General features: G+C 43.5%; 2 protein-coding genes across 3 annotated transcripts in view; both read right to left on the bottom strand.

The window, feature by feature from the left end:
* The window catches only part of nudt2 (nudix (nucleoside diphosphate linked moiety X)-type motif 2), a 298,883-nt gene that overhangs the window by 196,443 nt on the left and 89,394 nt on the right, over positions 1–13,046 (bottom strand). The window lies entirely within an intron of this gene.
* Positions 1–13,046, bottom strand: part of ell2 (elongation factor for RNA polymerase II 2) — a 39,274-nt gene that overhangs the window by 5,519 nt on the left and 20,709 nt on the right. Inside the window, exons 7-11 of the mRNA XM_061932763.2 lie at positions 10,223–10,295; positions 9,466–10,147; positions 6,977–7,052; positions 2,302–2,473; positions 2,145–2,189 (exon numbers count right to left, since the gene is read on the bottom strand). Of these exons, the coding sequence (XP_061788747.2) occupies positions 2,145–2,189; positions 2,302–2,473; positions 6,977–7,052; positions 9,466–10,147; positions 10,223–10,295 (1,048 nt within the window). The remainder of the gene's footprint in view (positions 1–2,144; positions 2,190–2,301; positions 2,474–6,976; positions 7,053–9,465; positions 10,148–10,222; positions 10,296–13,046) is intronic.

Raw genomic sequence — 13,046 nt, 5'->3', positions numbered from 1 at the left:
TGGTTGGAGGTACCAAACCCCACCACCTTCATATGTGCATTCACCCAACCCTTCTTTAGTGAAAAATAAAATGTTCTTTTACAAATTCAAGACAAAGTTATATATTTTTGGTGACACTTTAGTATGGGGAACATATTCTAAGTAACAAAGACTTAATTTAGAGTTATTTGGTCAGGGTTAGGGTTAGAGGGTTAGGGTTATAATAAGGCCATGCCGAATAAGGCATTAATATGTACTTAATAATGACTAGTTAAGAGCCAATATGTTACTAATTTGCATGTTAATAAGCAACTACGTCGGATAGTCGAACCTCGGATTCAGGAGGAACAGTGTGGTTTTCGTCCTGGTCGTGGAACTGTGGACCAACTCTGGGCAGGGTCCTTGAGGGTGCATGGGAGTTTGCTCAACCAGTCTACATGTGCTTTGTGGACTTGGAGAAGGCATTCGACCGTGTCCCTCGGGAAGTCCTGTGGGGAGTGCTCAGAGAGTATGGGGTATCGGACTGTCTGATTGTGGCGGTCCGCTCCCTGTATGATCAGTGTCAGAGCTTGGTTCGCATTGCCGGCAGTAAGTCGGACACGTTTCCAGTGAGGGTTGGACTCCGCCAAGGCTGCCCTTTGTCACCCATTCTGTTCTGAACTTTTATGGACAGAATTTCTAGGCGCAGTCAAGGCGTTGAGGGGATCTGGTTTGATGGCTGCAGGATTAGGTCTCTGCTTTTTGCAGATGATGTAGTCCTGATGGCTTCATCTAGCCAGGATCTTCAGCTCTCACTGGATCGGTTCGCAGCTGAGTGTGAAGCGACTGGGATGAGAATCAGCACCTCCAAGTCCGAGTCCATGGTTCTCGCCCGGAAAAGGGTGGAGTGCCATCTTCGGGTTGGGGAGGAGATCTTGCCCCAAGTGGAGGAGTTCAAGTACCTCGGAGTCTTGTTCACGAGTGAGGGAAGAGTGGATCGTGAGATCGACAGGCGGATCGGTGCGGCGTCTTCAGTAATGCGGACGCTGTATCGATCCGTTGTGGTGAAGAAGGAGCTGAGCCGGAAGGCAAAGCTCTCAATTTACCGGTCGATCTACGTTCCCATCCTCACCTATGGTCATGAGCTTTGGGTCATGACCGAAAGGACAAGATCACGGGTACAAGTGGCCGAAATGAGTTTCCTCCGCCGGGTGGCGGGGCTCTCCCTTAGAGATAGGGTGAGAAGCTCTGTCATCCGGGAAGAGCTCAAAGTAAAGCCGCTGCTCCTCCACATGGAGAGGAGCCAGATGAGGTGGTTTGGGCATCTGGTCAGGATGCCACCCGAACGCCTCCCTAGGGAGGTGTTTAGGGCACGTCCGACCGGTAGGAGGCCACGAGGAAGACACAGGACACGTTGGGAAGACTATCTCTCCCGGCTGGCCTGGGAACGCCTCGGGATCCCCCGGGAGGAGCTGGACGAAGTGGCTGGGGAGAGGGAAGTCTGGGCTTCCCTGCTTAGGCTGCTGCCCCCGCAACCCGACCTCGGATAAGCGGAAGAAGATGGATGGATGGATAAGCAACTAATTAATGGTGAATATGTTCCCCATACTAAAGTGTTACCATGTTTTTTTTACTGGTGCACAAAATGAAGCGTGCAAGAACATCACCTTGTTCAAACAACAAAACCTACACACTCACAACAAATGACACACCTGCAAATCGGTGTGACTTCTGCTGTTGTCGTATCCGTAATACGCCGATAGGGAGAAGTTTGTATTTACACGATGAGTCGGGTGTGTCTTGACCTCCGCCGAACCCCTGAGCTTGACTCACCGAACCCCTAGGGTTCCATCCAACCCAGGTTAAGAACCACTGGGTTAATACATGTAATCAGTATCGGCCCATCTCCCTCATGGATTATCGGAATCGTCAGCATAAAACCCTGATCGGAACATCTCTCATACAAATATATAAAAGATATAAAAAGATTGTGCGCTTCAATAGCTGATTATATTTTTGTAAGCAACAGAGTTCATATGAACAATTTTTCTTTGATGTGGAAAAGTAAAAATGAAAAATGAGCTGATGATTGCTGCTGTTGTGATAAGTTGTAACGACCTTCAATCTACAGTATTCAACTCTGTGTGGAAATAGTCATTCAGAGACATTTCAATGTGTTTGCTTACTTCTTTCATCTTTTTGTACTCTTTCAAGACTTCTTCTTGCACCTTCTAGAAAACATCATGAAAAAAGACTTGATGTGATCCCAATGTATGTACAGTATTATCCTCACACCAGAAAGCTGTGATGGTAAAAAGTATAAGAAGAAGAAGAAAAAAAGACCTGATACTCTTTGGTGCCAGGTGTCAGTTTGCGGCACTGAGAGTCCAGCTGCGTGAAGCGGCGAGTGATGTTCTCTACGCGGGCGTGCAGCTGGCGGTACTCCTCGTACTCGGCATTGAAGTCGTTCTTGTAGCTCTGTCGTTGGTCCATGGACGCCAGCGCCTTGTACTTCCTGAAAACACAAAAGGCACAGATCACTAGTCGTGTGGGAGACAACTCTTTTCCTTTAAGTTTCCATACTAAGCTAAATTCAGGCTGATATCAGCCATAGCCACTTGATACTTGGTGCAAATACACTTCATGTGTCTGCTAAAATTGTAAAAGTTGTGTATATTCAACAACAAAAAAAACATCTAAAAACAAAACAAAAAAGTAATAAAAAAATAAAAATGAATGACAGGATGCTGAACTGTTTTACCAATAATAATAATATACTTAGTCACCCATAACACCAAGTTTAGTCTTTAACTATTTATAAAATCTCTTAACATTTAAAAAAAAAAAATATATATATATATATATATATATATATATATATATATATATATCAAAATGGCTCCCCAATCCTTTTTTCAGTATGCGGCCCTTAGTGGAAAAGTTTAGACACTTCTGAACTAAAATATTAGAAGCTCGCAAAATAAAAATAATATACTTCCATCCATCCATCCATCTTCTTCCGCTTATCCGAGGTCGGGTCGCGGGGGCAGCAGCCTAAGCAGGGAAGCCCAGACTTCCCTCTCCCCAGCCACTTGGTCCAGCTCTTCCTGTGGGACCCCGAGGCGTTCCCAGGCCAGCCGGGAGACACAGTCTTCCCAACGTGTCCTGGGTCTTCCCCGCGGCCTCCTACCGGTCGGACGTGCCCTAAACACCTCCCTAGGGAGGCGTTCGGGTGGCATCCTGACCAGATGCCCGAACCACCTCATCTGGCTCCTCTCCATGTGGAGGAGCAACGGCTTTACTTTGAGCTCCTCCCGGAAGACAGAGCTTCTCACCCTATCTCTAAGGGAGAGCCCCGCCACCCGGCGGAGAAACTCATTTCGGCCGCTTGTACCCGTGATCTTGTCCTTTCGGTCATAACCCAAAGCTCATGACCATAGGTGAGGATGGGAACGTAGATCGACCGGTAAATTGAGAGCTTTGCCTTCCGGCTCAGCTCCTTCTTCACCACAACGGATCGATACAGCGTCCGCATTACTGAAGACGCCGCACCGATCCGCCTGTCGATCTCACCATCCACTCTTCCCCCACTCGTGAACAAGACTCCGAGGTACTTGAACTCCTCCACTTGGGGCAAGATCTCCCCCTCAACCCGGAGATGGCACTCCACCCTTTTCCGGGCGAGAACCATGGACTCGGACTTGGAGGTGCTGATTCTCATCCCAGTCGCTTCACACTCGGCTGTGAACCGATCCAGTGAGAGCTGAAGATCCTGGCCGGATGAAGCCATCAGGACCACATCATCTGCAAAAAGCAGAGACCTAATCCTGCAGCCACCAAACCAGATCCCCTCAACGCCTTGACTGCACCTAGAAATTCTGTCCATAAAAGTTATGAACAGAATGGGTGACAAAGGGCAGCCTTGGCAGAGTCCAACCCTCACTGGAAACGTGTCCGACTTACTGCCGGCAATGCGGACCAAGCTCTGGCACGGAGCATACAGGGAGCGGACTGCCACAATCAGACAGTCCGATACCCCATACTCTCTGAGCACTCCCCACAGGACTTTCCGAGGGACACGGTCGAATGCCTTCTCCAAGTCCACAAAACACATGTAGACTGGTTGGGCAAACTCCCATGCACCCTCAAGGACCCTGCCGAGAGTATAGAGCTGGTCCACCGTTCCACGACCAGGACGAAAACCACACTGTTCCTCCTGAATCCGAGGTTCGACTATCCGGCGTAGCCTCCTCTCCAGTACACCTGAATAGACCTTACCGGGAAGGCTGAGGAGTGTGATCCCACGATAGTTAGAACACACCCTCCGGTTCCCCTTCTTAAAGAGAGGAACCACCACCCCGGTCTGCCAATCCAGTGGTACCGCCCCCGATGTCCACGCGATGCTGCAGAGTCTTGTCAACCAAGACAGCCCCACAGCATCCAGAGCCTTAAGGAACTCCGGGCGGATCTCATCTACCCCTGGGGCCTTGCCACCGAGGAGCTTTTTAACTACCTCAGCAACCTCAGCCCCAGAAATAGGAGAGCCCACCACAGACTCCCCAGGCACTGCTTCCTCATAGGAAGACGTGTTGGTGGGATTGAGGAGGTCTTCGAAGTATTCCCTCCACCGATCCACAACATCCGCATACGTACTTCATTTAAAAAAATTAAAATACTAACTTATGAATTCATTAGAAAAATTATAACAACCATAACAATTATATATTTTTCGTAAAAGGCAGAATTTTTGACACACTAGCTTATGGAGTTACACCATTTTATTATTATTTTTATTCTATTCCTACATGGGAAAAAACAGTGAAAATGTAAGGAAAAAAAGCAAACAAATCCATATGTAATGGGAAAAAGCTTAAATAATTGAACTAATAATTAATAATATACTTGCTCACATAATACAAAGCTGACAATATATTTTAAGCTTCTTTTTTTTTTTCAACAAAACAATGACCAATATGTAATTCAGTATGCAGCTCCTGGTGGAAAACGTTTTGACACCCCTGCACTAAAGTATCACAAATTTCAATTTGAGAATCGATATTAGAGCATAAAGATCTGGTATCAGCGGTATTCCAGTATCTATCAGCACATCACTACAGATTAGGGATGTCCCGATCCAGGTTTTTGCACTTCCGATCCGATACCGATACTGACCTATCCGAGCATGTATTAAAGTTTAAAGTTATTTAGCCTACTTAGTTGTCAGAATCATGTTGAAAAGGGTTTTAGTACTCTTGATAACAACTAGCCAGCTGAATTAGGGGAGTTTGAATAATACACAATGGTTGGTAACAAGAAACTGACCTGTTTATTCAAGGATAAACACAAAATAGACACAATTATACATGACAAACTGAAATGGCATCATTGAACTAGGGCTGGGCGATATGGCCTTTTTTTAATATTGCGATATTTTAAGGCCATTTTGCGATACGCGATATATATCTCCATATTTTGCCTTAGCCTTGAATGAACACTTGATGCATATAATCACAGCAGTATGATGATTCTATGTGTTTTGATTGATTGATTGAGACTTTTATTAGTAGGTTGCACAGTGAAGTACATATTCCATACAATTGACCACTAAATGGTAACACCCCAATAAGTTTTTCAACTTGTTTAAGTCGGGGTCCACTTAAATTGATTCATGATACAGATATATACTATCAGATATATACTATCATCATAATACAGTCATCACACAAGATAATCACATTGAATTATTTACATTATTTACAATCCAGGGTGTGGAGGGGGGCGCCAGATGTAAGTGTCAAAAAGACAGCCAAAAGAGTTTGATATGAGAATAAATCTAAAGTTAAAATATAGGGTAGAAATGCACCCATTTGCAGGAAATGTAGTCTTGATTTTCAAAATGTTCTTTCAAGGCTTGCATGTCTACATTAAAACATTCTTCTTCATACTGCATTAATATATGCTACTTTTAAACTTTCATGCAGAGAAGGAAATCACAACTAAAAAAATCTAAACATTTTTCATACGGTGTTGATGTGGAAATTTTTGCCTCAGCCTTTTGATGGTGTGGACGTGTGGCACCGAATGGAGATAAGCGTCTCGACAGACGTTACAATATTTGAACAATGATGATGAAAACGGTTTTCTCTGTCGTGTCAGTGTGTCGAAAATTGTTATGCGCTTATTTTTTTATTTGATTTTGTGCGTGGCATAGATTTGCCGTGCGCAGAGGACGTTTGAGCAGGCACGCACCTTAGCGGCTGCGCTAGCATCACAGCTAACGTTAGCCATGCCGCTACCTCGCTCTCTGCTGGGAGAGGACGTATACGTATGTGACGTATGACGTGACAGTATGTGACGTATGACGTGACAGTATGTGACGTGTGTAAGAAGGTGCGCTCGCTGTCTGTGAGAGGGAGACACAGGAAAGAGTGAGAAGAGCCTGTCGTGTAATGCCAGCAGCTAAAAGCAACTGCGTGAGAATTGTGGAAGTGTTGAAGGTGTGCTGGAAAATGCGGAACGGAAATTACGGAGCAGCAGAAAAGTGGAATGTATTATTTAAATAGGTGCGTTGGAAAACACGGACCGGGTTTTTTTTTTTTTAAACTGGATCTGGATCGGCATTTTCCCATGCCTTGCCGATACGCATTTTTTGGCAAATATCGGCGGCCGATCCAATCCAAATATCGGATCAGGACATCCCTAATACAGATGACATGATTTCAATGGAAGTGGTTTCACTTTTGAAATGAGCTTTACATGTTCAACTGTAAAGTATAATGGAGTAAACAGTGCAGTTTAAAGCCTTTACGTGGAGGACGGTTCTGGTTGACATTAAAATCAGATTAAAAGCAGATGTGTTTTGAGAAGAGTTTGGTTTGTTCCAGATAGCAGGAGGAGGAATGGAACCTCCCTCTCAGCCTCTGCACTGCTTTTCCTCATCTCTTTGCACTCTGATAACGCAAGCTTTCACTTGATTGGAGGACCCTCAGAAAAAACTATGTAGATCACGGTAACTTACGTTTCATAATCAGGCACCTCTATTGTGGCTGAGAAAAGAGTAGACTGGCTCGGCTTCTTGGCTTTCTCTGGGGAGTCTGAGAGCATAGAGCACATTTTTAGACTTCAGGAATATTCTTTGTTCTTTCTCCACATCTTGACTGATTGGTTTCTATGCAAGCAACATATGGACAAAACTTACCTCGGGATAATCATTTCCTATGCTAATAAAGCACTGTAATAAAGATTCTAAAATTATGATATTAAAGCTTTACAGTACAATATTTTGGGAGAAATATGTACAATTTGACTTGGTGTCTTAACAAAATCAAAGCTGTAGTTAACTCAACTGCAACTTGAAGTTGTGTGATATGTAGTTTGTATCAATAAGTGTGTGTACCGTATTTTCCGCACTATTAGCCGCACCCAAAAACCACAAATTTACTCAAAAGCTGACAGTGCAGCTTATAACCCGGTGCGCTTTATATATGGATTAATATTAAGATTAATTTTCATAAAGTTTCGGTCTCGCAACTACGGTAAACAGCCGCCATCTTTTTTCCCCGTAGAAGAGGAAGTGCTTCTTCTTCTACGCAAGCAACCGCCAAGGTAAGCACCCGCCCCCATAGAACAGGAAGCGCTTCTTCTTCTACTGTAAGCAACCACCCGCCCGCGTAGAAGAAGAAGAAGCGCGCGGATATTACGTTTCATTTCCTTTGTGTGTTTACATCTGTAAAGACCACAAAATGGCTCCTACTAAGCGACAGGTTTCCGGTTCATGAAAAGACGCAATCTCTCCATCCGCACACGGACTACTATTTCACAGCAACTGCCTAAAGACTTTCAAGAAAAGCTGGCTACTTTCCGTGCATATTGTAAAAACAAGATAGCTGAAAAAAAGATCCGGCCAGAGAACATTATCAACATGGACGAGGTTCCACTGACTTTTGATATTCCTGTGAACCGCACTGTGGATACAACGGGAGCACGTACGGTGAATATTCGCACCACAGGGAATGAGAAGTCATCCTTCACTGTGGTTCTAGCTTGCCATGCTAATGGCCAGAAACTTCCACCCATGGTGATATTCAAAAGGAAGACCTTGCCAAAAGAGACCTTTCCAGCCGGCGTCATCATAAAAGCTAACTCGAAGGGATGGATGGATGAAGAAAAGATGAGCGAGTGGTTAAGGTAAGTTTACGCGAAGAGGCCGGGTGGCTTTTTTCACGCAGCTCCGTCCATGTTGATATACGACTCCATGCACGCCCACATCACGCTGGTTTTTAATATATTATTAAAGTTTGACTGACCTATCTGACTGTTTTTTTGACATTCCTTTAGCGCAGTTAGATGCGGCTTATAACACGGGGCGGCTTATAGGTGGACAAAGTTTTGAAATATGCCGTTCATTGAAGGCGCGGCTTATAACCCAGGGCGGCTTATGGTGCGGAAAATACGGTAGTTTGTAGCAATAGGTGTGACAGCATGTTGATTATAGGACCTACAGTACAGGCCAAAAGTTTGGACACACCTTCTCATTTCAATGCAGTTTCTTTATTTTCATGACTATTTACATTGTAGATTGTCACATCAAAACTGTGACACCTGTGAAGTGAAAACCCTTTCAGGTGACTACCTCTTGAAGCTCATGGAGAGAATGCCAAGAGTGTGCAAAGCAGTAATCAGAGCAAAGGGTGGCTATTTTGAAGAAACTAGAATATAAAACATGTTTTCAGTTATTTCACCTTTTTTGTTAAGTACATAACTCCGCATGTGTTCATTCATAGTTTTGATGTGACAATCTACAATGTAAATAGTCATGAACATAAAGAGAACACATTGAATGAGGAGAAGGTGTCTCCAAACGTTTGGCCTGTACTGTATATTAAAATAAGTTTCAGTATGTCGGGTTAAATATACAGTAGGAAGGGGATTCATATGGCACCATTCATCGCCGTTTACCTGACATGTGAAACGTGACAAATTTGGGGCATGCACTATCCACTATAGCCACCAAAGGGCAGCATACTGTTAAATGTTTTCAAATGTGTTTTGTGGCAATTCCAACTTTGACCACAGCGTCAGTTGTAGAGTGGCGCTTTGCATCATTTTCAGCAGACTGCACTGTAAGATCCACCCAGGAATGGGGCCATATGAACCCCTTCCCTATTGTAGGCTACTTTGTTTTTATTGACACACGTCCAAAATGGGAAACGGTTACACTTGCAATCTCAGGGCACTCAATCGACGGCAACTGGACTGTTCAGTTAGACTTAGAAGATCTTTGGCCTGCACTCAATAGTCCAGTTGCAGTTGCAGAATACAATGACCTGGATGGATGAGAATAATCCATAGGCCGTTCCAACGTTTACCAGACCAACTAGTCTCTGGTATCAAAAAAAGACATTTTAACTCACGTTAGTGAAAGTATGTGAGCAACAGATGAACAAATGGAAGGTGTGAAATGAAATGAAGGGAAAAACAAGGTTAAGGATAACTTTAGACACGCACCTTGATCCATGTGAGGTTTCTTATCATTGACTTCTCTTCTATCGTCCTCCACGGTGTGCTTCTTTTTAGATTTCAGACTCTCCACAGCCTGTTCGGCCACGCTTGGGGAACTGTTACTGCCCCTTTCTGTCCGTTTCCCTTTGTCTCGTTGGCGATCTTTCTCTTTGTGCTTTTTGGACTTCTTTTTGAACTTCTTGTTGTCACAGCTGGGCAAGGGAGGGCTGCTGATCACAGTCGAGGTAACAGTAAGTGAGGTACGGGGGGGAAGGCTCGGGGAGGCAGCTGATCTGGTGACTGTGATGGGGGGCTGGTAACGTTCCTGAAGGGCCTTATCAGAAGACAAGGAACTTGGGGAAGGGTCCCTGCACGAGGAACTCTGGTCCACGGGCAGGTCCTGGGTGCCGCAGCCTTCGGGGGTGCTGGGGGAGTTGGAGCTGGAGGCTGGACTGGGCTGCTGGTGAGAGGGTGCTGGAGGGTGAGATGGAATCGGTAGATGGCTGGGAGGGCCCAAGATGACATTGGAGGGCAGGGACGAGCATTTAGTGTTGGGACTTTCCTCCTCCTCACGGCGGTCTGAGGATGACGAGGGTAAAGATGCGGCTGGTCCTCGATTGCTGAGGTGGGAGATACGGGCTTTCTTTGGAGCCAAAGGATCTATGAAGTCAAAATCTGGCTGGCGCTTCTGCGATGAGAAAACAAATGTGAGATTCCCAAACCATGATTGGTTTGTGTCCGTGTCGTCACTTGCAAAAGGTACCAGCGGGGACGAGGGCACACCGTCTTTGGGAGAGTTGTTTGATGTGAGCGCCTCTGGAGGAAGCCCAAGTTTGCTGTTGAAGAAAGGAAAATATTTGGTTATATTGTCTTGCAAAGACACTTTAGAACTTTTTGACTCGGGGCTCACATTGGGTTAATAGAATTTGGCCGGGGACTGGGCTATGTTTTTTTTGTCTTGTCCCCAGAATTTCTTCCCCAGTCTTCTTTTTTCCCCCCTTCTTTCTATCCACTCCTGCTCTGGCAAACACTAAATATAAGGCATTTGACAACACTTTTGCCTCTTTCTAGCAACTTTGTGATACATTTTCACTCCCTAATCAATACCTGTTTAGGTATCTACAGATCCGCAGTTTTGTTTGTGATACTTTCCCTAGGTTTCCAGATTTGTGGACTGACAGTTTAGACGTGTTTCTGACACTGCTTTCAATTTTAAAAAGATCAATCACACGTATTTATAACCAACATTTACTTTTACGCCCTGAGTCTCTAAATTTAATGAAGTCACTTTGGGAGGATAATTTAGGAATGACCCTATCTGAGGATAGCTGGACAGAGATTCTAAGTAAAGTCTTCTATTTGTGCAAGACACAGCCTCATCCAATGCAAGCTAATAAATTGTACTTATTACGCTAAGGTTCGACTAACTAAGCGTATGATGGAACATCTGGATTGTGTGATCGGTAGGGATGATGTTTAATAAGAAATTATCGAGTTCGAGCCAATTACCGAATCCTCTTATCGAACCGATTCCTTATCGATTCTCTTATCGAGTCCAGATAGGTTGTTGTATATGGAAAAAAACACACGTGGTTTAACAAAAGTTCACTTTTATTATATAAGAAAAAAATAAAATCTAATAAATAAATAAATAAATATTGACTGTTACCCCCCTAAAAAAATAAAATAAAATAAATATTGATTGTTGTTACCCAAAGTATATTTAGTGGGATTTGTCAGAAAAACAAATATATACAATAACCCAAAAACAACCTGTCTCTGTGATCACTATAGGTGTATAAATAATAATATAGTGTTAAATAAAATCAGTCCCTTGGGCACAAAACTGAAAATAATACAGCTCTCCAAAAAGTGCACTTCTGCTGCTATTTGACATAACTGTTTGTTATGATGCTTTGACATTGTTGCACTTTATTTCTTTATTGAAAGAAAATTCTATGAAGAGAAAAGTTGTTTGCAAATGTGGTTACAATGCTAAAAAATGAAAAGTTAAAGCTAAAAAAAGAAATATACTTTATTGAGTTAACATTATTTATTTATAGGGGGAAAGATGTGATGTTATGAGCAAGGGAATATAACAACTACACTACCCAGCATGCAACGGGAGTGACGAGCATGTGCGGTAAGTGTTGTTGCATGTCGCCACCCGGCAGCTAAGAATGAGGTTATGAGCACGCTGTGAAAGTAAACGTCAAGAACTCAGCCAACACGCCTCGTCTGCATTATTTATAATTAGACAGACAACACATATACAGTGTGATTTTGTTTTGTTTACAAGGAAAGAAAAACAAAAGTTAAAAAAGGGAGAGATATGTTGTATGTATATGTATGTGCTGCGGTTGCTTTAAGAACGTTGCGACAGCTGCCGTAAAGGAGGTGCGTTGCTAGCCTGGTTGCTATGTTTCCGGTTGGTCGTAAAAGTGTTGGTCATGTGTTTGTACCCTGCTCAAATCTCTCAGTAAACTTATTCATTGGATTATACCTTTTGTTTTGAACTTTATTACACCTTGGAACGCTTTTTCCGGTCAATTGTTTTTCCTGCTTTCCCTATCTACGCCTAATAACTGAGCTACGTGACGTCATTTCTTGTGATGTCTCAAGGGGCATTTCTGGTCGGGACGGGATTCGTTCCAAGGGATTCGAATAAAGAACCAACTCTTTTTCTTTACTATAATGGTCTCGATAACGGGTACCGTTTCTCAAAAAGGGATTCGAGTCCGAGGATTCGGTTATTTTCTTATCAAACAACCGGTAAAACCGGTTTCGAGTATCATCCCTAGTGATCGGTGCCAACAGTCCCCAGCTAACTTAATACAAATGTTTTGGCTCTGCCCATCTCTGTGCAGTTTTTGGACTGAAATGTTTACTACTTTGTCTTTGGTCATTTGTGGACTATTAAGTGGACTATTCGGAGTAGCCCCTGTCATCTTTTCTCAGCAAATCCAAAAATAATCTGGTGGCATTCACTACTTTGTTGGCTAGAAGACCTATTGTGGTTAACTGGAAGGCTGCAGCGCCTCCCTACAGATATTCTTTATTTCCTTAAATTAGAGAAAATTAGGCTGGCATTCAATGGTGGTTGTGTACAATTTCAAGAAGTATGGTGTGCTTTCTAAAAATGTGTAAATGAGACTAATCTTAAATTTGGCCCCGATTGAGACGTGGTTGAATTGTGGATAATTGATGAGCCTTTTGTTTGCTTTTGTGTATTGCTGCACCGTGTTGGGGCCCATTCGGAAGTGCAGTTGTCTGTGGCTTTATATCAATATTTGCCTGATTTATTTATTTTTTTGGGTGGTAGGAAAAAAAAGAATATTTTCTGTTAACTGTGTGTCGAAAACTTTCAATAAACAAATGTTTAAAAAGATACCAATAAGGCAACAAGAAAAGTATCCTACACTTCTCTTCTGTAAAGTAGATCTGTACAGCAGATAAACAAAGTTAAAGTTAAAGTTAAAGTACCAATGATTGTCACACACACACTAGGTGTGGCGAAATTATTCTCTGCATTTGACCCATCACCCTTGATCACCCCCTGGGAGGTGAGGGGAGCAGTGGGCAGCAGC

This window comes from Nerophis lumbriciformis, linkage group LG38 (assembly GCF_033978685.3).
Source record: "Nerophis lumbriciformis linkage group LG38, RoL_Nlum_v2.1, whole genome shotgun sequence".
NCBI classification, from domain to species: Eukaryota; Metazoa; Chordata; class Actinopteri; order Syngnathiformes; family Syngnathidae; genus Nerophis; species Nerophis lumbriciformis.
This window is presented reverse-complemented; position numbering and strand designations above follow the sequence as displayed.